The 22,851-nt window shown below is 44.6% G+C and overlaps 1 protein-coding gene across 2 annotated transcripts; it reads right to left on the bottom strand.

The window, feature by feature from the left end:
• Positions 1–1,724: 1,724 nt before the first annotated feature.
• efcc1 (EF-hand and coiled-coil domain containing 1) lies at positions 1,725–18,949 on the bottom strand. 2 transcript variants are annotated; one of them, XM_056274310.1, is made up of 8 exons: positions 18,136–18,949; positions 17,143–17,576; positions 9,929–10,077; positions 9,640–9,775; positions 7,565–7,721; positions 5,168–5,326; positions 3,427–3,496; positions 1,725–3,226 (listed from the first exon to the last, which is right to left on the bottom strand). In XM_056274310.1, the coding sequence occupies exons 1-8, from the start codon at positions 18,787–18,789 to the stop codon at positions 3,096–3,098; spliced, it is 1,890 nt and encodes a 629-aa protein (XP_056130285.1). In that variant the 5' UTR covers positions 18,790–18,949; the 3' UTR covers positions 1,725–3,095. The 2 variants fall into 2 exon arrangements, with proteins under 2 accessions (XP_056130285.1, XP_056130286.1); XM_056274311.1 differs by lacking the exons at positions 1,725–3,226; positions 3,427–3,496; positions 5,168–5,326 and adding an exon at positions 6,010–6,127.
• Positions 18,950–22,851: the final 3,902 nt, after the last annotated feature.

The following is a 22,851-nucleotide window of genomic DNA, read 5'->3' as shown; positions in this document are numbered from 1 at the left end:
CTCAGTTGACCGTTCTCTGCATCGATGGGAACTAGCCTCTACCGATTCACCAGGGGCTGCTGCTCCTTTAAGGCAGACATTTTAGAGTGCTGACGTAGGTACTGCTTGGGGTTTCCGAGGAGCCATGTTTGCAGCAGCGTAGCGGTTAGCTGGTTGCCACGAGGGATTGTGCTGTATCGGTGTTATGTGTGGCGAGTAAACGGAATTGACTCGATCTCTCCGTCTCCTCATTCCTGTACTCCCACAGGGGTAGTGTAACGTACACGAATAAGTAGACACATTGGCCCTTGGCCAACGGGTCGGACCCTTTAGTCTACTGGTTAACGTTGTCGCCCGCGGTGCGGGAGATGCGGGTTCGCGTCCCAGCTGTGTCAGTACCCGGGCTGCCACCCCTGAGTCAGAGTCCTAGAAAGAGAGAGTTACGTCAACTCCGTAGACGTCAATGAGCCAATCATTTAACAGCAATGACGGATCATGGGAGCCCCGGATAGTTCCAAACAGTGCGCATATATGTGTCACGTTGGAATATATCTATATATAAATGTAAAAATCTGAAAATATTGGTTAGTAGTTACCAGAAATCGCGGCTAAGCAGTTCATTTAAATGACCCGCCAAGCTTCGTTTGGAACTATTCGGCGGCTACATGAACCACGTGACTCTCGCGTTCTGACCCCTCATTGACGCAACTCTCTCTTTCTAGGGCTCTGCCCTGAGTTTGCTCCAATAATATTTATCTTTACAAGATTGCATGCTTTTAAGAACACCTTTAAGTTTGATTTTCAGCATGTTATGCTTTTAGATCAAAAAAGATATCCTATACAATAGTGGGTTAAACATATACAATTAAATATTAGTAGTTATTAGTGGTTTTAAAAGGTTAAACTATCGCTAATCATAAGGTAACCAACTTGAAAATGCTCGTTGGCAACGATAACGAGAAGAAAACTCTCAACCATGATGATATAAAGAAGTATTTGATTCCAGCCTATTGTTGACGAAAATATGACAACATTGCTAGCGAGCTGTCATTGAAATCCACTCTGGACTTCTTCCATATGGATGAAATATCTCTGCGGCTTCTGGTGCTCAGCATTGCGGGCATCCATGTTTTTTCCCGCCTGGTAGCTCGAATGCAAGGATGTCGGTAATGACGTGTTCCCAACTTCCGACCTCCCACCTCCGGGCGTAAATGAATGCGGCATTTGTCCTGGTCGCTGCACTAGTGCCTCCTCTGGTCGGTCGGGGCGCCCCCCGGATCGGCAGAGAGGGGGTGGAGCAGTGACCGGGACGGCCGGAAAAGAGCCGAGTAATTGGCCAGATACAATTGGGGTGGGAAAAAAGGGGGACATTTAAAAAAAAAATGCACCGAGCCCATTGGCCGTGTCCGCGGGTGGGAAGCCGGACGTGGGTATGTGTCCTGGTCGCTGCACTAGCGTCTTCTCTGGTCGGTCGGGGCGCCTTTTCGGTGTGTGTGTGTGGGGGGGGGGGGCTGGGGGGAATAGCGTGATCCTCCCACTCGCTACATCCCCCTGGCGAAACTCCTCATTGTCAGGTGAAAAGAAGCGGCTGGCGACTCCACATGTATCGGAGGAGGCATGTGGTAGTCTGCAGCCCTCTTCGGCTCGGCAGAGGGCGTAGTGCAGCAAGAGTGGGGTAATTGGCCGGATGCAATTGGTGAGAAAAAAAGGGGGGTTTAAAGAATCACAGTAATCAAAAGTAGGTATGTCAAACGCTTTAATGGGATAATTACCAAAGCCCAATTGGTGTTTTTGTCAAGTCAATAGTACATTGTAGCTAAGGGATGTATATTGCTTGAGAAAGTGACCCAATATAAAAGTCGTGAGTATCTTCTTTCCAAATCAGTTTCTGAAAAGAGTTACGTGGCACTCATGTGTTCACTATGCTAGTATAATTTAAAATAGTCACCGCAATTGTATACTGTTTGGGGGTCAGGAGCTCCATTAATATCGTATTGCTGGTCAGTTGAAGCTGAAATCCGCAACTTTTCTCCTTCAATAAATCGTTATTTTCTCCACCATGGAGTCAGGTTATATAGTACTTGCTGACGTCCTTGTCATGGTTAGAGATGTTCTCCAGTCTCATAGACTGATGTCGATATGTTTTGACCGGGTAGGGCCAACATTGGTGCAGCGGCAAACGTACATGATAGAAACAACTCCAACAGGGAAAAGATTGAAATATAATGCAGTGGCCATGATTCTGTTGGACAGTCAATACAATAATATCATAGATCAGTGTAATTGTACATTTTGATGACATTTGTAATACATAAGACTGTCTGCGTTAGTTTTGGTCTGAGGATTCCGTTTTGGTCTGAGGATCCCATTTTTACCAGGGTTTTTACAAGGGTGTTGACTGTACTGGTGAGCTGATATGGCAGATGAGTAACAATGGCCGCTACATATTATTTTTGTCTGAGAAAATCAGCTGCAACGGAACTATTTTCTTTTACATTGAACTATATTGATTGTCTGTCCAACAGAATTACCACGTCACATCACGTTTTCAAATGGACAAAACGTTGCAGATTGCAGCTTTAATAGGAGGAACACAAGTGTCTTTGCTAAACCCTTCAAAACCTTAGTGATGGGTTTTGGTCCTTTGAAACAATTTCATGTCATAATTTAGCAGTATATCTATAGGGCATACAGAATTGTACATACATAGTACAAAACGGTCAGATGGCTTTGACAACCATGCTTAGACCTAAGCTTATTTTATGTTCACATTAAGATCTCTATAATGACATTAAAAAAATAAAACCATACCAGATCATAGAGAGTTTTGTGCAATCAACGCCCTAGATTAAAAAAAAAGCACCTTATCTATATGAACTTTGGCCCTTGGTTACATTATATAACATTCTAGACTAATCATAAAAAGTTATTTCCATTTATATGAGGCCTGAGGAGTATATGAGCTAAAATGATACATTATATACATCATGGTAGGTTATAGAATTTTCCTTCACCGTTGCTGTGGCAAATTCATTGTCCACCACATACCAGAGACAGTCTATCCACGAAGATGGATCGTTGCTGGAGGCGATTTGCCCACCAGGGGGTGGACTTGTTCAGCAGGAGATAAGGGCACTGAGAGACTTGTGGCTCTGAGTGCGCTCCAGTGGGCCACCAGTAGACAAAATCTCACAGGCAGCCAGCTCATGATAGAGGGCATTGAGTACTTCCAGAATGTGAGCTTTCCCTGTTCAAAAAGATAACATATGTCACTAGTGTGGGAATCACACATTAAGTCCTTGAGAGCCTAATTTAATTGTCCTGCTTTATAATTTGCAGGAGTCATGGTAAATCTTGGTCGTGTTTCACAGAGTGCTGTTTTAATTTTATTGAGTGGGAGAGTTTACATCTGTTCAAAGCTGTGCTGTGATGGTGAACTCTACTAACCATGTTGCGGGTCACTACAAGACTCCAAAGTGCTGAGCAGGATTTTCCCCAGAGACCGCCGGGAGACATTCTGAAATGAGGGAGAACCATTCTCAGATTGCCGTCGGGCAATTAACAAGCAAGCTTGTATCCACAAGAGCCCTAGCATGTGTCAAGTGAGTGAAACAAATCTGCTCTCTAATCCCAATTAATTAACAACATTACGGCAATGAGCTACGGAACACTTTCTCTGTTCATAAACGTAAAGTTGCATCATGTAGGGGAGAACCGGGATGAAAGTAACAAGGCGATTTTCCCCGAGCCCATACAAAAGTCTAATATGCCTAACTGCGTCAGCACACACAGCATGCAACACTTAACCAGAACCTCGAAAAATCTCGTACTTATGTAACGATCATGGATAAATAGACTCGCTAGCCCTTCGACTGGTTAAGGTCATCGCCTGTGGTGCAACGGACACGGGTTCGCGTCCCGGCTGTGGTGGTTCCCGGGCTGCCCCCCGAATTCGCTACACTTACATCATCTTTCGCGGAGTTATACTCGAAAAGTTGTTTTCAGTCATGACCAGTTCACTCCGGTGGTATTTGATTTAATGACAAGTTGTGTTCATTGAATAGCCACGATCAGTTGACAGATTTATTAGTTCAACACATCCCGAAGTTTGCCATGTCAGAGTTTTTCGGTACAGAAGCAAGTCAAATTTAACTGTCGTCCCTCTACAGTAACAACGAACTTTCTTTCGCCTCGCCGCTAATGCAGTCACACTGTGCGTGTTACAGCATTTATTAAATGTGCATGTCACACCTGTGACGATGAATAAAAAGATAATTTGTTAGTAATACAGCAAATACTGTTAACACTGTTAATGCATCATTGATTGTTCTAAAAAGGAAATTTAATAATTTTATGAAGATAAAGGACATAAGATAAAGGACAAGGACATTGTCAGACATGTTTAATGAAAATAAGAATAATAAACAAGTTTATACCATTGCGCTACTTTTGACCCACCCATGTGTTACTTTCATCCCGACTGACGGGGTCGAAAGCAACAACGCGCAACTTCCGTTCCAAGTTAAATTTTAGTCCCGAAGTCGTTCCACGTTTGCACAAAATAGCACCTGGTATTCATAGAACATATGAGAGTTGTTGATCCCAATGAAAATTAGTTTCTGTCTGTAACGTTATCTTTTAAAATGATGTTTATCTAAAAAGTGTTACTTTTGACCCGGTTCTCTCCTACAGCGAGTTTGAAAATCAGAATCGCCATCAGGAAAATGATGTTTAAAGCCACCGGAAGTGCCACGGCTAGCTGTCACTGCCACGGCTAGCTGTCACTGCCACTATTTCAGCTTGCTGTCCCTGACTTTGTGCAGCCCAGTGGACAAAAACGGTAAGTTTTGCGGAAGAACCATTCACAAAAGCACTGCCTCGCCGGGTATCACCCTCTAGTAATTTAGGCATTTGTTGTAAAGACAAAAGTAATGTGGCAGTGTTTCTGAAAAATTGATTTGCAAGATACACACCGATGAGGTTAAAAACAGTATTTGTGCCGTAAATAATTGTCAGACTTTGCAGGGAATCTGGTCGGAAGACAATCATTTGGAATTATTATATAGCAATAGCTAATCTTCTTGCTGATGGTCTCATTTGATTATGTCGGCATGAAAATTAAATTCAGACTGATAAATACGGAGTGACAATTTCATAGAAGCTCGAAACAGTTATTCCTGTGACTGACCAGGTCCCTGAGTTGTTGAAGGAGCTGCAGAACATCCATGAGTTTCTCCTCAACGAGCGACAGTCGCACCCTCTCCGTCTCCAGCATTTGCAGCTCCATTTGAAGCAGCTCCGTTTCCTCTGCCTTCTGCTGTAGCTCCTGTACCAAAGAGTTCTTCATCTGCAAGACACAAGACGGGAGTATCTCCTTGTGCTGTGGTCAGGACATTTGTAGTCTACCTTGCCCTGCCCTTGACATTACAGTCACTATATATATAAAAAAACGCTCCTATTAATTTCAACATAAACCCCCTACACAAGTGGTGGCTTCTTTACATGCTGGGAATTCGCAGAACAGGAGTCAATACTCCTAAAGACTCATATTTTCTATGAGGGGAAGTGTGTTTGCTGGTTTTGGAGAGCAGTGCTTAATACACCAGCTTTCTTATTCCATGAGCGTCAGGTGGCTCTTCCTGAGACTGCGACAGATGGGACTTGACTCGAGGAGACATTTGACTTGCCACTCTGCACTGGTGTGTGCTGGTCTTAGAGTCTGATGTCTCATTCTTTTTTAGTTTAAAACTTGACATTACATATCTTAAATGTAACACCTGTAGACTCTACTAGTACTACTACTTTTCGGCTGCTCCCATTAGGGGTCGCCAAAGCAGATCATCCATTTTATTTTTTTCCTGTCCTCTTTATCTTCCTCTGTCACACCAGCTACCAGCATGTCCTCTCTCACCACATCCATAAACCTCCTCTTTGGCTTTCCTCTTTTCCTCTTCCCTGGCAGCTCCATATTTAGCATCCTTCTCCCAATATACCCAGCATCTCTCCTCCACACATGTCCAAACCATCTCAATCTCCTCCTAACCTAAACCCTTTAATTTCTAATCTAACCCCTTTAGACTCTAAACTTGAGAATCTGTAAGAAGCAGCTGAATGTCTCTAATCCTTAGAAAAGAAACAGATTTTTAACCTGCACACACACACACACACACACACACACACACACACACACACACACACACACACACACACACACACACACACACACACACACACACACACACACGCACATCAGTATAATGTAAATGTATATTTTAAAGACCCATGGAAATGGCATGAGCATCGCGAGTTTCCTTAATGTGACGTGTTTCCGGATGAAAACAGACCATTAGGCGGGTACTTTACGAGGGGAGGCGCCCGATTTGATTTACACCCGAAAGTGAGCGCACGCGCTTTTTGAAAATCGAAAAAAATTGGGAAGGAATCAGGGGTAAAATGACGGTCGCACAAGCGCGAGATGTCAAACACCCCAGATTCCTTGAAATGCGTAAACTCAAGCCATTTCTGGCGCAGCCACTGGGTTTTGGGGAAGGGAAATAGCGTTTGGCTTAAGGCGCAACCGAAAACACACCGGCGTCCTATGGCGATCAGTGCGAGTGAAAGCCGCGACCGCGCATTTACGTTACAGGTTTTACAAAGTGGTATGTGTGTGTGTGTGTTCGGGGTAGCTAAATGACCATTGTAATATTTTATTGGACGAGCTTTTTTGGGGGTACGCCCCTGAGTGCAGATGTGAGTCTCTCACAGGCAAGCAAGCGTTTTCAAGGAAAATAAAGAATGGATTTTTCTCGATAGAATTTCAGGCCGATTATTTTTTTGTCAAATATTTGGCATGATTTGATGTAGAGATGCATATTAGGTGCCAACAAAGGTATAACACAATGAAAAATAAATTTTTCGTTTCATGAGGGTCTTTAAATGTTTTGGATATTTTTTGACCTCATTATTTGTTTGCCTGCAGAAAAATGTCAGAAATCCCTGCAGTGCAACCTTACGTCACACAGCACTCAAGGACAAATGTCCCACCCTATGTATTTTACACATAAGCAGCACCTCACAGTTAGCATTTGTTAATTTTAAGCCATGCTCTGAACACCAAGACATTTTGGGAACATGTTACGTCACAGTCCCCCATCTGTTTGTACCCCGTCTTGTAAAAGTACTACTCAGCTGTAACAGTGTAACAGTCAGACTTAATTTATGATATTCCTAAGTGTAATTCGGGGCAAGGGGGAGTGTTTCTGTGGTCAGCTCCTGGGAGAAAACAGCTGTGCCGACACACAGGGAGGCTATACAGATGCTGCAGAGTGCATGGTTGGGTGGGAGCAGCAAGGCTGTGCTGCTAGCTGTGGTTTCCCTTTGAAGCCCGCCACTTTCATAAAAATCTTCGGTAGTCCTCTCTAATCTAGTTTAACACCATGCACAAAGCCTCAAACTGATGCATAATGTTGCACAATACAAAACAGCATCAAGAGGGGACCATCATGTGCAGCTGGTTCCAGCAGAACATATAGTAGAACATATAGGAGGCCACCCTGGCATCGTGGATGTCCATTGAGGTTTGTACCTGGTCCATGTCTGTCCCGGCCTGGGTCTCTCTCAGCTCCAGCTGCTTATTGAGTCTGGTCACCTTTTCGAGGAGCTCCACCACACCATGGTGGTTGTCCTCACTCCTCGAGTTTCCAGTGGTAGACATCAGCTTCTTGAATGCCTTGTCATCACACCTGTTAAAGCACATAAAGTTGTGGTTTATATGTCATTTTTTTCAACATCTACGACATGCACAATTCTTGCTGTGAGAAATTATTTTGATCAATTCGACTTGTAGCAACAAGAGGCTGCCCAGTATTTGAATGCATCTACTCGGTATTTAATCAGTTTGGTACAATATGTTAATTAACCCAGCCACTGAGGATGCAAACTCAGCCACTGAGGATGCACAAGCCAGTGCATTCTTAGTGCTGGTCCCAAGCCCGGATAAATGAGGAGGGTTGCGTCAGGAAGGGCATCCGACATAAAACCTTTGCCAAATCAAATATGCGGATCATAAATCAGATTTCCATACCAGGTCGGTCGAGGCCAGGGTTACCAACGACCGCCACCAGTATTGTTGGCCATCAGGGTGCCGGTAGAAACTATGCTACTGTTGGGCAAAGGAGAAGGAGAGTGGGAAGGCATGTCCAGGTGCTAGTGCAGTGACCAGGACACATACCCACATCCAGCTTCTCACCCGCAGACACAGCCAATTGTGTCTGTAGGGACATCCGACCAAGCCTGAGGTAACATGGGGATTTGAACGTGCAGTCCCCGTGTTGGTAGGCCACAGAATAGACCGCCACAGCACCCAGACATCGCCTTAAAAACATTGTTAACAAAATTGTGGGGTTTATGTTCTTTACTTTGCAAAACTGTTGTATAAAGACAATAAAACACAAACGTTACATCACAGCCATGATGCCCTACTGCACTCACCTTCAGCTAAAGCCTGCGTCTAAATCACAGCTATGTTATTTATGATAGCATGCAACCTCTCATGCTCTATTGCTTAATTTTATCATAGTTTGAATGTTAAGTTGTCTCCGATTCTGTTTGTGATATTCATGGACAGGATGTCAAGCCGCAGCCAAGGTGAGGAGTGTGTCCGTTTTGGGAACCTCAGAATTGCATTTCTGCTGTTCGCAGATGTTGTGGTTTTGTTGGCTTTATCAGAACATGACCTCCGGTGTGCACTGGGGTGGTTTGCAGCTGAGTATGACCTCCAAGTCTGAGGCCATGGTTCTCTACCGGAAAATGGTGGATTGCTCCCTCCGGGTTGGGGATGAGTTGTTGCTTCAAGTGAAGGAGTTCAAGTATCTAGGTATCTTGTTCACAAGTGAGGGTAGGATGGAGTGGGAGATTGACAGGCGGATCGGTGCAGCATCACCAGTAATGCGGATGTTGTACCGGACCGTAGTGTGAAGATGGAGCTGAGCCGGAAGGCAAAGCTCTCAATTTACCAGTCAGTCTTTGTTCCAACTCTCACCTATGGTCATGAGATTTGGGTAGTGACTGAAAGGGTGAGATTGCAGATAACAGCGGCTCAAATAAGTTTCCTCCAGGGGTGTCTGGGCTCAGCCTTAGAGATAGGGTGAGGAGCTCGGACATCTGGAAGGAGCTCAGAGTAGAGTTGCTGCTCCTTCACGTCGAAAGGAACCAGTTGAGGTGGTTTAGGCATCTGATTAGGATGCCTCCTGGGTGCCTTCCTTTGGAGGTTTTCCGGGCATGTCCAACTGGGGGGAGACCCCGGGGTAGACCCAGAACTCACTGGAGGGACTACATATCCAATCTGGCCTGGGAACGCCTTGGGATCCCCCAGGAGGACCTGGAGGGCATTGCTGGGGAGAGGGACGTCTGGAGTGCCCTACTTAGCTTGCTGCCACTGCGACCCGACCCAGGAGAAGCAGCTGATGATGAGATGAGATGAGATGAATGTTAAGTGGAGGGTAGAGTACAAGTCCTTTCTCAAACCTATTGCACAAACGGATGTATGAAACTGTCACCTTTCTGCTCATCTCACAAGCACTTTGTTTCTCCAAGTAATTATGTGGTAAGACGCTGGTGTGTATGCTTTAAGGTAGAAAAATAAATATAAAGATATACTACCTTTCCCCACAGCAGGACAGCCTGGTTAGGATTCTCTTCACCTCGTCCACTTGTCTCTGTTGCTCTCCTGTCCATTTGTCCTCCTCCTCATCTGATGCTGCCTGGCCTTCCACTGAGCGGAACAGCTGCTCCTCCACTGACCACAAGGCAGCACATTCATCATCATCTTCATCACCATATGCCATCACCGCTACCTTCCTAAGGAACCTTATAATTCTATTTTTTCATTATTGTACCATCACAGTTTTGTCAGTTATTTTTCTGTAATTTTTACAAGAAGGAGTCTTACCTTTGTCTGGGGTGGTCTCAGCCAGCCCTGTCGGGGAACACCGGTCACGCTGGGAGTCCAAAAAGCAGCTCTGACCCGGCCTGCTGCAGCCAACCAAATGTTGCCCTGCTCTGGTGCTGCTTGGGAGTTGTAGTTTGGACACCTCTGACCTAAAAGAAAACGGGGCTTGTTTAGCTTTCTGACAGCATATTCTCTAAAAAGGACATGTTCTCATTTGTGAGGCTATGAACATGTCTACATGGCAAACTGTCACTGTGTAAAAGAATGCACTGAAAGGTCTCTTTAAATTTGGATATAGAACAGTTGAATCCAAGCGAATTGCCAACATCAAAGTGAACATATCAAGTAACATTCGACAGTGCACATTAAGCCACATCTACAGTCACCACAATAATTTAATAGAAGTCTGTGATTTAGTGCCCCAAATCTGGGAAGGATAATTGAAGCCAGACTTTGCATTTTTAATGCATTTTTACTGTAAAGTGGGTCAGTGGTAGGCATGATTAATTTACAGGCGTTCGCTTGCAAGATGTGAGGTAAAACACATTGGTGGACATTGCTGCCACAAAATGGAATGTTAAACCGAATGTTACGTAAACACAAGCTTCACTCTTTATAAAACCTTTTTTATTGTCTGTCAATGACAAGATGTGCAAAGCATACAGTCATTTGTTTTGTTTTCATTCATAACTAATACATTTTTCACTGAAAAAAGATGCAAATGCAGATTTTGCAAATCAATAGTTTTATAACGGTTTGAATTTTCTAGGTTTCTTATGCTGTCTGGTCTTTTGTGTTGAAGGAAATCCGATAGGGGGCCTTCGTAAATCACAGAGTAAGTGTTTCCAGATGATGATGTCTTGCTGGGGGAAAAAAAAAATCTCGAACGTTCAACAGGCTGACGCTCAGAAAAAAAGAAAAGAAAAAAAAAGCTCGTCTACAAGCACTCATGCTTATATCCCGCTGGCATGGGGCAGTTTATACCATAAAACAACCTTACACTCTGCACTTGTATACTGTAGGTTTCTTTGTGTAAAACTGATGAAAACATATTGACTTAGGTCAGTAATTGTTGCATGTTTTAAGGGAATCAATCAGCCAGGAGGGAGACATGTTTAATTATTGGGGAAGGAGGGAAGACCAACAGCTGCAATTGTGTCACGATGCACACATTTGTCCACATACATGACCTCCCTGGTTGATGTGAAGACACTGACTGGTATGGACTGATGAATTAAGCCTTTTTATTTTTTGTTTTAAAAATGAAGGCAATGGTATGATGAGTCGCAAAATAATTGACAGTGGCTGGAGTGACGCTGTAGCTGTAGATGCAGTTAATACTGTGGCAAGGCTGTGGATATTGGCTCCAGCTTCTGACAGAGGTCAGAAATAGTGCCAGCTTTCGTCTTGAATGAAAAAAAAAGCCCTTGAATAATCAGCACATTTGTTTTTGAGGCTGGAGAAAAAGACAGTGAACTTGCCAGTTCTTATGCGAAAACTGGGTTTGGAGGGATACTGAATGTGCATAAGATTGACGTTACTTGAGGAAAGCACCTCATCAGATGCTTTCATGCTGAGATGGCTGGGAATGGCAGATAAATACTCACTGATTGCTAATGCTGAACTTAAGAAATCCAAATAAAGGCAGCACAGAGGAAGCTCTCCGTTCACGTCAAAGTATTCCAGACACCCCAGATAATGGTGTGACTGTGGGATATGGTGGACAAATAATTTATTTATTTTTTACCCCCCCCCCTTTTTCTCCCCAATTGTACATGGCCAACTACCCCACTCTTCCGAGCCGTCCCAGTCACTGCTCCACCCCCTCTGCCGACTGGGAGGGCTGTAGACTACCACATGCCTCCTTCAATACATGTGGAGTCACCAGCCACTTCTTTTCACCTGACAGTGAGGAGTTTTCCAGGGGGATGTAGCGCGTGGGAGGATCACGCTTTCCCCCTCAGCCCCCCCGAACAGGCGCCCTGACCGACCAGAGGAGGCGCTAGTGCAGCGACCAGGACACATACCCACATCTGGCTTCCCACCCACAGACTCGGTCAATTGTGTCTGTAGGGACACCCGACCAAGCCGGAGGTAACACAGGGATTTGAACCGGCAATCCCCGTGTTGGCAGTCAACGGAATAGACTGCCACACCAGCTGGACACCCTGGTGGACAAAGAATTTCAACGATGCTGAGGATACGTGTCAGACTTTTTGCCAATTCACCACTGGAAAAGCATTATTTCTGTTGGTTTTGAAGAGCCAAACGAGAGGAGACCCGTTAATTACCTTATTCTGCTGATCAAGAGAGAATGAAAATGCTCAGAAAATCTTGACATCTTCTAATTTAGTTTCTGAAACTAGACTCTAGTATGATTCATGAACAAAGTAATCTGCATACATTGTATGTGTATTAATGTTAAAAAATGTAAATGAAAATTTACAGTAACTTTTTTTTTCTTTCAAACTAATGAATTTGTTTAGACTCCACATCCCACAGTGGTGTCTTCAAGTTTTGGAACAACAATTGTATGGGCCAGCATCAACCATTACATGGTATAGGTGAACGATAGTAAACTAATAGAGTTAGTTTTCTTTTTTTTTCTCCCACAACCCTCTGAAACTATTTGTCAAATGATTTGCAAAAACAGGACATCAGATCATTTTGTGGTATTTTGTGTGCTCATTGCCAGCTCCAATAGATTAAGCAAATGATCTGAACAGATGAAAAGAACTGATTCTCAGTGGCACATATTTGATACCTGAATCTTTGAATATGGAGATTCAAACAGAATGTTAAGTACCTACATCCATTTTAAAAGGTAACCTGATAGTACTCTCAAAGCTGTTGGTTTTCAACCAGCCCAGCCATTGTTTTCCTTGGAGCTATGCACTAACTAACCAGAGACATAATCAATTAAACATTTCCTAGACTGTCAGTATGCACCCCATCCACACACATATCACATTATAATTTACAAATGAGGCTGGAGCAATCCTATGAATTGCCGATTAATGCGATGTACACTTGCAATAAAAGTTGTTGCCAGTGGAAAATTGCCTAACAACATAATTCTATCGGATTACAGAGCACTTCCTACTTCATGTCAGGGAGGTCTAATCATTGCATTCCCACTATAACAAAACTTGCATAAATACACCTATCTGCATGTAAGGAAAGCACAATGAAAAATTCAATTTACAGACATTAAATCTGTATTTAAACGTGATGAGCGGGTAATGTGCTAGGTTACAGCATAGCTACCCAAATGATCCTGCCTTCTATTCTCTGTATAATATTCTGAAGCAGCTCTTTTGACTGGAGGAGTAGTCCAGCTGTTTGTGGTTAAAGTCAGGACACCCTGAGTACTTCCTGTGTTTATCACAGTGCAGGGCTGAGGTGAACTTTCCATCCCCCCACGTGCGCGTCACCGTTAACCTTTCCTCACTCCCTGAAGGGCAATTTGCTCTCTCAGGTGTCATCGGTCAATGACTGTCCCTCGTTGGGCAGAGGTTAAAAACGAGGGCGGGCAGCAGACCCGAGTTTGAACTTGGACTTCCCCGCTTGTGTGGCAACGCGGCTCAAACAGGCGACGAGCTGTGTTTACATAGCAGAAGGTTATTAATCAAGTCCTCTTAGGTGATGCTTATACAATTGGATGGTTTCTGGGACACAAGTAGGAAAAAAAAACATTCAGGGGCACCTCTCGATTGCCTGTAATTTAGTTTGGAGTGAGGGCTTAATGAAAAAAAACAAAAAATGCGCCAGTGACTTACACATAGTGGTTTAAGCACTCCCCACTGAGCAGGTTGCAAAGAAACTAAGAGTTAAAACACACTGGGATATTAAATGTGAAAGAAAACACAGATGAGGCACCTCTAAAAAGGTGCGGGTGGTAAGTTCATAAGATATGTTGTGTGTGATGTGGTTCTGCTGATGTCAGCAGAATGAGAGTACCTTCTAACTAGAGAAAGGGCACCGATTCCAACGTTAAAAAAAAGCATCTGCTTGGCTGTGTGAGTTTTTGAAATCTGTTCAAGAACAACAGCAGGACAGGAGCATGCCCCGGGTCCCAGATGTCCCTCGAGTGTGTCCTTTCCATGTCATTCAAAAGGGCAGGAATGCAGTAGCAGCACCTGCTCCTCACAATGCTGCAGCTCTTGTGCAAAGACAGATAAATGGTTGGCCTGGTCCTCCTTTTTCTCCCTTTTGCTCTCAGGCTCCATGCAGAGAGACTGAAAAGGCCGGGAGATTATGCCTCCCCCGGGGCCCAGCATCATAGGACCAGAGGTTAGAGGCATGCAGAGTAGACATCTATGGAGGTGCTGTTAAATGAACAGCAGATTTTGGACTGACTGCACTTGTAGAAATGTGCTCGTACGTGAAATCTTGGGAGTATAAGGCCTATCAATGGATAATCTGAGGATCAAGTGGTGCAACAAAAATAGATATACTGGGATGGGGGCTATCCAGACTGTCTTCCCTAGACCAAGTGATTTTGGATTCCGACTCCAGTTTATTCTCAAAGGCACAAAAAGAAGGAGGAAAGATAAATGAGTCCCCTCTTGTGGGCCTTGAAAAACATGTCCGTCCTTTCATGAACAAACATTCGAGTATTTGCCTCTTCCTCCAGATGGTAGACTTCCCCCACGCCTTCTCTTTTTGTTCCTCTCACTGTGCTCCCCATTGTCTATGGCTCTGGCCCACAGACCACTATAGGCTAGATTGACTGATTTAGATACCTTTAGAGAGAGAAAAAAGAAGAAGAAAAAACCCCCACAAAATGTAAAGAAGTTGGTTGACTATTCGATTTTTACACAGTTATGTGACGGGGCACTTTTTTTTCCTGTTCTTACAATTTTTTTTATTAAAGCGAAGTGTCTCCTTTTGCTCTGTTAGAGCACATGATCTGAAGAAACAACCCCCCCACATCCTAAGTTTCATATGAGACACAACTTTTGCTTAAACGTGACTTCCAATAGGACGATAATGGAAATCTTAAAATATGTTCCAAGTTACTCTAGAGGACAATGTTGCATCATCAAACACTGACGGGGAATACAACAAGCACATCAGCGACACAGGCATAATGGAAGATAAACCATTTGCATAGTCACATGATGCACCTCAAGTATTTTGGAGCATAAATATTCTGTACAGTTCACCAATGTCAGGAGAAAAACCGAGCTTCCTTGTGCTCAGCAGACTGAAGACTAAAAACATGTGCCTGTGCCATGGGCTCAGTTCAAAATGTGGAGCGATTAACGCATGATACTCGCATCTGACACTCCCCACTGTCTGAAATCCAGTATAGCACATCCTTAGACCTCGGTGGCAAAGTGTTTTGTGCAGTGAGATGTAAAAGCTTTGCAGCCCTGCATCTGTAAAATCCGTCAACATCTCTGAGATGATTGCCTTTTCACTCACTGCGTTTGAAATGAAAATGAGCCACAAGAACGGGCTGCTGAGACAAGATAATGACGAGTAATTTCAGATCCCTCAGTAGGTCTCTGCATCTCTGAACCCACCACTTTAAGACATTTGATACTGAGAGAGCAAGTCAAAGGAGTGCTTACTACCTTTTCACCTGACTAATGGCAGGAAAACAACAAACTTAGTAGAAATCCATTATTTGTCTCCTTTTACATGGGGAAACAGCTAGACTCAGACACTCTAGGAAAAGTGCCATATGGCTTTAAGGCTAGAGGTAAATACAAGACCTTGCAAAAAAAAAAAAAGCATCCTTGAGTTGAAAAAAACATGAGATTCAATAGGAAGACATTTCATCTGTATCTTGGGCAGTGAGATAAAACATTTTCAGTTTTGTGGCTATTCTTCTAGTATTTCAACTTCGGACTCTTTATTCTCTACTTTTGGATTTCTGTATATAGTCAATCCTTGTGTATATATATGAAGATTGTGTTGTTGTGTTGTTATTCTATGTTAAGCACACCGAGAGAGCCACGAAACCAGAGTCAAATTCCATGTTTGTGCAAACCTGCATGGCCAATAAACATGATTCTGATTTCACGACTGTAAAAAAAGCCCAACTTTAAGGACTTTTTTTGGGGGGGGGGCTTTCACATTAGAGGGGCCTTTTCACATTCTGATGAATAATATCCAGGCATTTACTTGAAATACAATGTTTTAAAACAATAACCTTGGTGAGATGTTGCTGTCCAAGCACTGAAGCTGCTGCAGTGAATATTCATGAGGTTTGGTTGCTAAGATCCATAGGAAGGGGGTGCCTATGCAGTATTGTTCAGAGGGAGGAAGAGTGAATGAACTGAGTGGAGATTGATGGGAAGGGTAAGTCTGTTGAGGTCCCTGCTCAGCGGTGTTCCTTTTGACAAGTCAGACCCTTTGTGGTGTTAAATTATTTGCCATTAGAGTATCAGTAGGAGGGCATTTGGAATACTTTCTAGCACCACCTTTGGAATACGCATAGATTAGTGAGTTTAAAGCTATTAAGGGGCACCCTGATTTTAAACTTTCTCGTTTGGATTAAATTCAATATACTTAAAATCTTACTTAGGGTCTATCATAATGGCATCTCACAGATGTTATAATTTAGACCAACTGCAATCCAAAAAAGTAAAATCCACCGACATTTATTAACAGACTCAAAAGTAAACAGCTAACCGTCGACTTTGTACTTTTAAGAGCTGAGCTTCGATGAAAATAAAAATAATAAAAAAACAGCAGCCTACTTGCCACACACGATGCCCGTTTAACAAACCCAAACAAAACAAGGTTGAAAATTTAAGAGGTAAACCACATCAAGCCTTTATAAATAGCATGGCATAGTTTTCCAGGCATGGATCCAGAAGTAAACAGGGTCCCCTTTTTTTTGGTAAATTATAATTCATTGTGGTTAATTTTAACTACAAAGCCCTCCACAATGCAGAATTGCCAAGACAATGTTTTTCTCATGATGCAACATGCAGCCAAACAAGATAGTAACCACTTGATTTGCATTGGCTCTGAGAACTGTATGGGGTTACCCATGCCATATAGTGTGGCTAAAACTACACAGAGCATGGTTCTTCATCTTTTGATGAAGAATCACAGAGCAAAGTGTTGATGAAGAACCATGGAGCACAGTGTAACTGGCCTACTGCTGTGAAAATATCATTGTGTTACTGCTGTGAAAATATCATTGTGTATAATATTATACAGATGTCCAGTGGCTGCACGACCTTCCGCCTTACCTGTAGTAGAGGAGCTCCGACTCGAGCTGGAGGACATGCCTTTGAAGCACTGGCACATGACTGGCTTTGGCTTCCAGATCTTTCACCTTGCCCAGGCTAGTGAGAACTGCATGTCTCACCTCTTCCATCTTCCTCCGCATGGCCGCCTGCTCTCCCCGTAGAACTCGGTTGCAGTCCTCCAAAGCAAATACATCTTCTTTAGAGGTCTGCAAGTCCTGTTCCAGCTTCTGATTACACATCATGGCCTCTTCTATCTGATGATCTCTGGAGCTACGGAGCAGTTCTATTTCATGGATGATGCTTTGCAGACTCTTTGCACGGGAGCTGCTTTTTATATTGGCATTGCTTATGTTTTTCTGGGCAGCTTGCTTGTGGTGGGCAATAAAACATCCTTCCTCTGGTTTGTGTTTTGAGTGGCTTTTCCACAGTCCTACCTGAAGTAAAGGCCAGAAGTTTAGGGAACGGGCTGAAGCCATGGAAAATATGTTTTAGATAAACAAGTAAGAAAGAAAATTCCCATTCACTTTATATTCAACTCTAAATCCTTAGTGCAGGCTTACTTATGTGAATAACACATTTATTTTAAGGTGAACAAAGTAGAATCTACGTTGCAATGTAAACATGTGCAATAGCTACACTGCAAAGAAGGCAATGCAAAGCAAAACGTGTTAGGTTAAAACTTTTTTTTGATAGAAAATGAAATGTAGCAAACGCTATTCTAGCACATCTGACAAATATGATTTAGTCTTGCTTAATGACTTCTTGGACGATTGCCTTATTTCCTCCTCTAAAATCACACTGGTCATTGTTAGTGACATTCTTTGCAAAAATCGAGCTTTGAAAGTTAAAAAAAGAAAGATGCATGCATCTGGTGAAATTATGCAACATCTTTTTAATCTTTAATTTTGCATCACATACCGCAATGTTATTTTTTTCCAACCTCGTTCAGCTCTAATTCACATGCAGAACCATGACAGCCTAATCGTCACTCACCTGTAGCGCCAAGCAACGGGCGTCACTACTCTGCAGAGCAGCACGCATGTCCTCAATTAATTCTCTTAGACTTGCATTCTCGTCTTCTAATTTCGTTATTCTGTCCTCTGCCTCCTCTAGGGCCACTATCTCTTCATAGCACTCTCTTGTACAGGGACCTTGTCTGCAGCCGGAGACGTGCCCGGCGGACTCCCCACCGCCCACAGACAGCAGCTTTTCTCTCCTTCTCAACGGGCTTCTCAGGCGGATCTGCGTCTCGATGTGTTCGCTCTCTTTGCCCACCAGGAGCCTGCCATTTTCGTAATGGCACCCCGCCTTGGTGCTAAAGTATCCACAAAGTTTGGCATGAAACTGCCTGAAAGTGAATTCGTTGGGCAAATTGTCCAAAATCGAATCGCACTCCGAATCCGAGTCTTTGTTTAACCCCAAAATTTCACAGAGGATATTGAAGTCTTCCACGGAAATCTTACCATCCCCTTGGTAGTCCATATGATGGAAAATCTCCTGCAGATATTGATCAAGTCCAGTGGCCAAAACAATGATTTCGTTCTCTACTCCGCGGTCCAGTCCATAATGGTAAGCCAAAGTACTCACTATCCATTGTGTCCTGCGCGCTGGTCGACGATACGGATCAACAGAATCGAGTTTATTCATTATCTCTAATGAACATCATCATATTCACCTACAAAACCCAAAAAACTTCGTCATTTGACTTTCCGTTAATAACGTTCGTCGTGTGTTTAGCATCGCTATCCTCTCCAGGTTGTGGATCAGACTCAGCAGCACTTTGAAAAGACTACAGGCAGGGTGAAGAAAAGGCGTTTCAGTGTTTCATGGGTACGGAGCGGTTTTGACTTATAAGCACTGCCCCCAAAATACAGAACCTGGGGTGCCGTTCACAATTCAGCAACACCACTGGATAATAGTCTACATATTATCATACAACTGCCTTCTCATTAAAAAAAAACAAAAACAAAACTATTTCCCACTGTCATAAACTTTGCCAAAATATGTAACGCAAGTAACGGAATTACTTCTTTATTATTCGAATGAGTAGCGCACTATTCATGCATTGGTACGTTATTTAGCAGCGAGATGAAAATATTTGTAGCGACCGGGTGAGGCGGTCGCTGCGACTGTCGGCGGCTCCGCGCTGGGGAGCGCAGTGGCTCATGTGACGGCTGGTGTTGTTGAAATTGTTATGATTTATAATGTTGTGTTCATGTTTTGGTTATTGTGCTGTTGTTTGGGGGGTTTGAGTCAGAGAACTATTACTGGCTGACTGACCTTAGGACCGTGGCTTGGACGGATGTCGCCAGTTGCGACATCGTTATCTTGTCGGTTCTGGCCGTTGTGTAAATAAAAGCGCACTCCCGGGGTCATGCGGTGTATGGGGCACGGCAGTTGCGATTGAAAAGAGATCTCTGCCTCTCGACTCAGTTTCCACGCCGGCTCGCCACATTGGTGTCAGACGTGGGATTGAGCTGAAGAATGGAGAGGAAGATCAAGAGACTGGAGTGGGACATTGAGCAGACCCGTTGGCGCTGGGAAAACTTGGCATGGCAAAAGACGGAGCCCACCAGTGATGAACGTTTTCCAGCTCATGGCTCCAGTGCACCGCGGCTCCACCGCCCCCTACAGGTCAGGAGGGGCAATACAGGGGAACGCCTACTGCCCACCGCCACCGACTGCCTCCTAGCGACTTGGAGGGAAAGATTTTGCAGCCGCTCCTCGAGCGGCTGCAAAGCGGGGCCATGGCGCTGGAAAGGCGATTCAGGCAACGACTCTTCACTGATCAGAGCAGGGAGCAGCTAGCCAGCCAATGCCAAGATGGAGAGAGCCTGGGTACCTTCGCCGCAGATGTGCAGCTACACGCCCAACACGGTTACTTGCAGTTCAACGCAGCCACCCGAGAGGAGCTGGGCCTCCATGCTTTCCTGCAGGGGCTCACACCTGAGCGGTTGTGCCAGCATGCCCACCTCGCTATGCCCCAATCCCTCACTGAGGGTCTCTACCAAGCTGAACGTGCCGAGGTGGTACTCTCCATGAGGCCTACCCAGCAGAAGGCTCCTGCTCTCTGACCACATGTCGGGTTGTCCGACTACAATGAAGAGGAGGAGGTAGAAGAGATCTACCAAGTTTGGCTTCCACCACAGCAGTCTCAGCGATGAACTCTAACATCCAGGCGACATCCACCTCGGCTGACTGACCGCTGTTACCGGTGTGACGAGCCTGGACACATAGCCCACGACTGCCCAGCATCAGCGCAAAAAGCCAGAGTCAACCGGCCAATGCTCGCTGGTTGGCTGCCTAGGTCTCACCAAAGGACTGTATTTGGACTGCCAACTTGACAGTTGATCCTGCTGGGCCCCGGTAGACATGGGGTCTACCATTTCCCTGGTGCAACCTGGAGTCCTCCCAGGCACCACTGGTCTCCTCTCAGTGGCGTGGTCACCAAAAAACACCCAGCTAATGACAGTGACAGGGGAGAAGGCTTGCATGAGAGGGAAGAGGTTACTGCAAGTCCAGGCTGGAGACTAGGCGCTGACACATGAGTCCTGGCTCGCCAACATCTGGGACCCATGCATCATCTGCCTGGACCTGCTGATCTGCTGGGGAGCCCGTGTTAACGTGTTGGAGGCAATGTGTCGGAGGAACCCAGAGACCGGCAAGCCAGTTGTCGAGCAGCTGCTGCTCAGCAGGCACATAGTAGTCCCAGTGCGGCATTGGAGTGCTGCTAATACCAGCGGCAAGAGGAATGGGGCCAGATGATGCTGGCAGTTGCGGCCATCCAGACCGCCAGCAACAAAAAGAGGGGGTTCCTGTTGACCATACAGCAACTGAGGCAGCAGCAGGAGGCAGACATGGCCCTTGTGCTGGTGAGGGGCTGGCTGCAGATGGGGCAGTGCCCCGAGTGGACAGAGATGTCAGCGCTGGGGCCCGAGGTAAAGGCCTACCACTGTCAATAGGGAAACTTCGAGCGCCACGACGGGTTGGTGTACCGAAGATGGCAAGCACCTGGATGAGGGAGCGGCCTCCTGCAGCTATTGGTGCCCTGTGTGCTGTGTCCCCAGGTTCTCCAGATGGTCCATAGCTCGTTGGAGATGAGGCACCATGGGAACGCTAAGACCCTCCACCGTGTCAGTGGGCAGTTCTACTGGCCTGGCTGTCGAAGAACATGTGCACTATTGCGAATGCTGCATCCACCGGTCCCGGGCCGGTTCCGGAGTGCGGCAGAAGAGGGCCTATGAGACACAGTGCTTTGGGTGGTCTGTTTGCCAGCGGGGACACTGGACTTTTGGGGGACTATGTATTGGGTGATGGGGTCATCGGGAACAACCCCTCAGGTCGGGGCTATGTAGTGACCGGGGGAGGCGGTTGTGCCGACTGTTGGCAGCTCTGTGCTGGGGTAGCGCAGAGGCTCATGGGACTTATGGTGTTATTGAAATTGTTATGATTTATGTGTTTAAATGTTGTGTTCATGTTTTGGTTATTGTGTTGTTTTTTGGGGTTTGACTGGGACTGGGTAGAGGAGTGTTATTGACCGACTGACATTAGGACCGTGACTTAGACTGATGTTGCCATTTGCGACATTGGGGGTGGGGGAGAGGGGGCATTGTTATCTTGTTGTCGGTGCTGGCCATTGTGTAAATAAAAACACACTCCCAGGGTCGTGCAGTTTATGGGCACGGGAGTTGCAATTGAAAAAAGATCTCTGCCTCTCGACTTCCACGCCAGTTTGCCACTGTATTAAAGGTGTATATAATGTATGTATATGTGCATATAATGTAACATTTAATCTACCACTATTATGATCCGCATATTTGATTTGGCAAAGGTTTTATGCCAGATGCCCTTCCTGACGTAATCCTCCCCATTTATCCGGGCTTGGGAGTGGCACTAAGAATGCACTGGCTTGTGCATCCTCAGTGGCTAGGTTATAATGTAATGTTATATGTATATATATATAATCCATACAATCCAGTGAGTCAAGTAAATTCTTTGTGAGACTGTATAAGCCTGTATCATTCCATAAGCAATCATCAGCTGTCAGTAAATGATGCATATATATACATACATACATATATACATACATACATACATATATACATACATACATACATACATACATATACACATACATACATACATACATACATACATACATACATACATACATACATACATACATACATACATACATACATACATATACACATACATATAAACTTTGTTAAAAGAAACACTCACGGTAGGGAAAGTGCTCAACAAATAAGGAGCAAAATAGTCCAGTGAGTCAAGTAGATTCTTTATGAAACAGTACAAGCCTGCTTCATGCCACAAGCAATCATCAGCTCACTGGATTATATGTAATCACAAAAAGTGGCTATGGATACAGGTCCAGAAGTGGAGTTACCATCAGCCACCTCTTACATGGATGACATCAAGCTGTATGCCAAGAATGAGCGAGACATTGACTCGCTGATCCACCTCACCAGGATCTTCAGCGACGACATATCATTCAGACTGAACAAGAGCAGTCAAATGGTTGCAAAAAGAGGAAAGGTGGTGAACACTGAAGGGGTTGAATTACCAGGTGGCAGGATAACAGACATACAGGACATTTATAAGTATCTGGGTATTCCACAGGCAAATGGAAACCATGAGGAGGCAGCAAGGAGGTCAGCTACAGCCAAATACATCCAGAGAGTGAGA

Source organism: Lampris incognitus, chromosome 2 (genome assembly GCF_029633865.1).
Source record: "Lampris incognitus isolate fLamInc1 chromosome 2, fLamInc1.hap2, whole genome shotgun sequence".
In the NCBI taxonomy this organism is placed as follows: domain Eukaryota; kingdom Metazoa; phylum Chordata; class Actinopteri; order Lampriformes; family Lampridae; genus Lampris; species Lampris incognitus.
The sequence above is the reverse complement of the archived record's forward strand: the minus strand, read 5'-3'. Positions and strand labels throughout refer to the sequence as shown.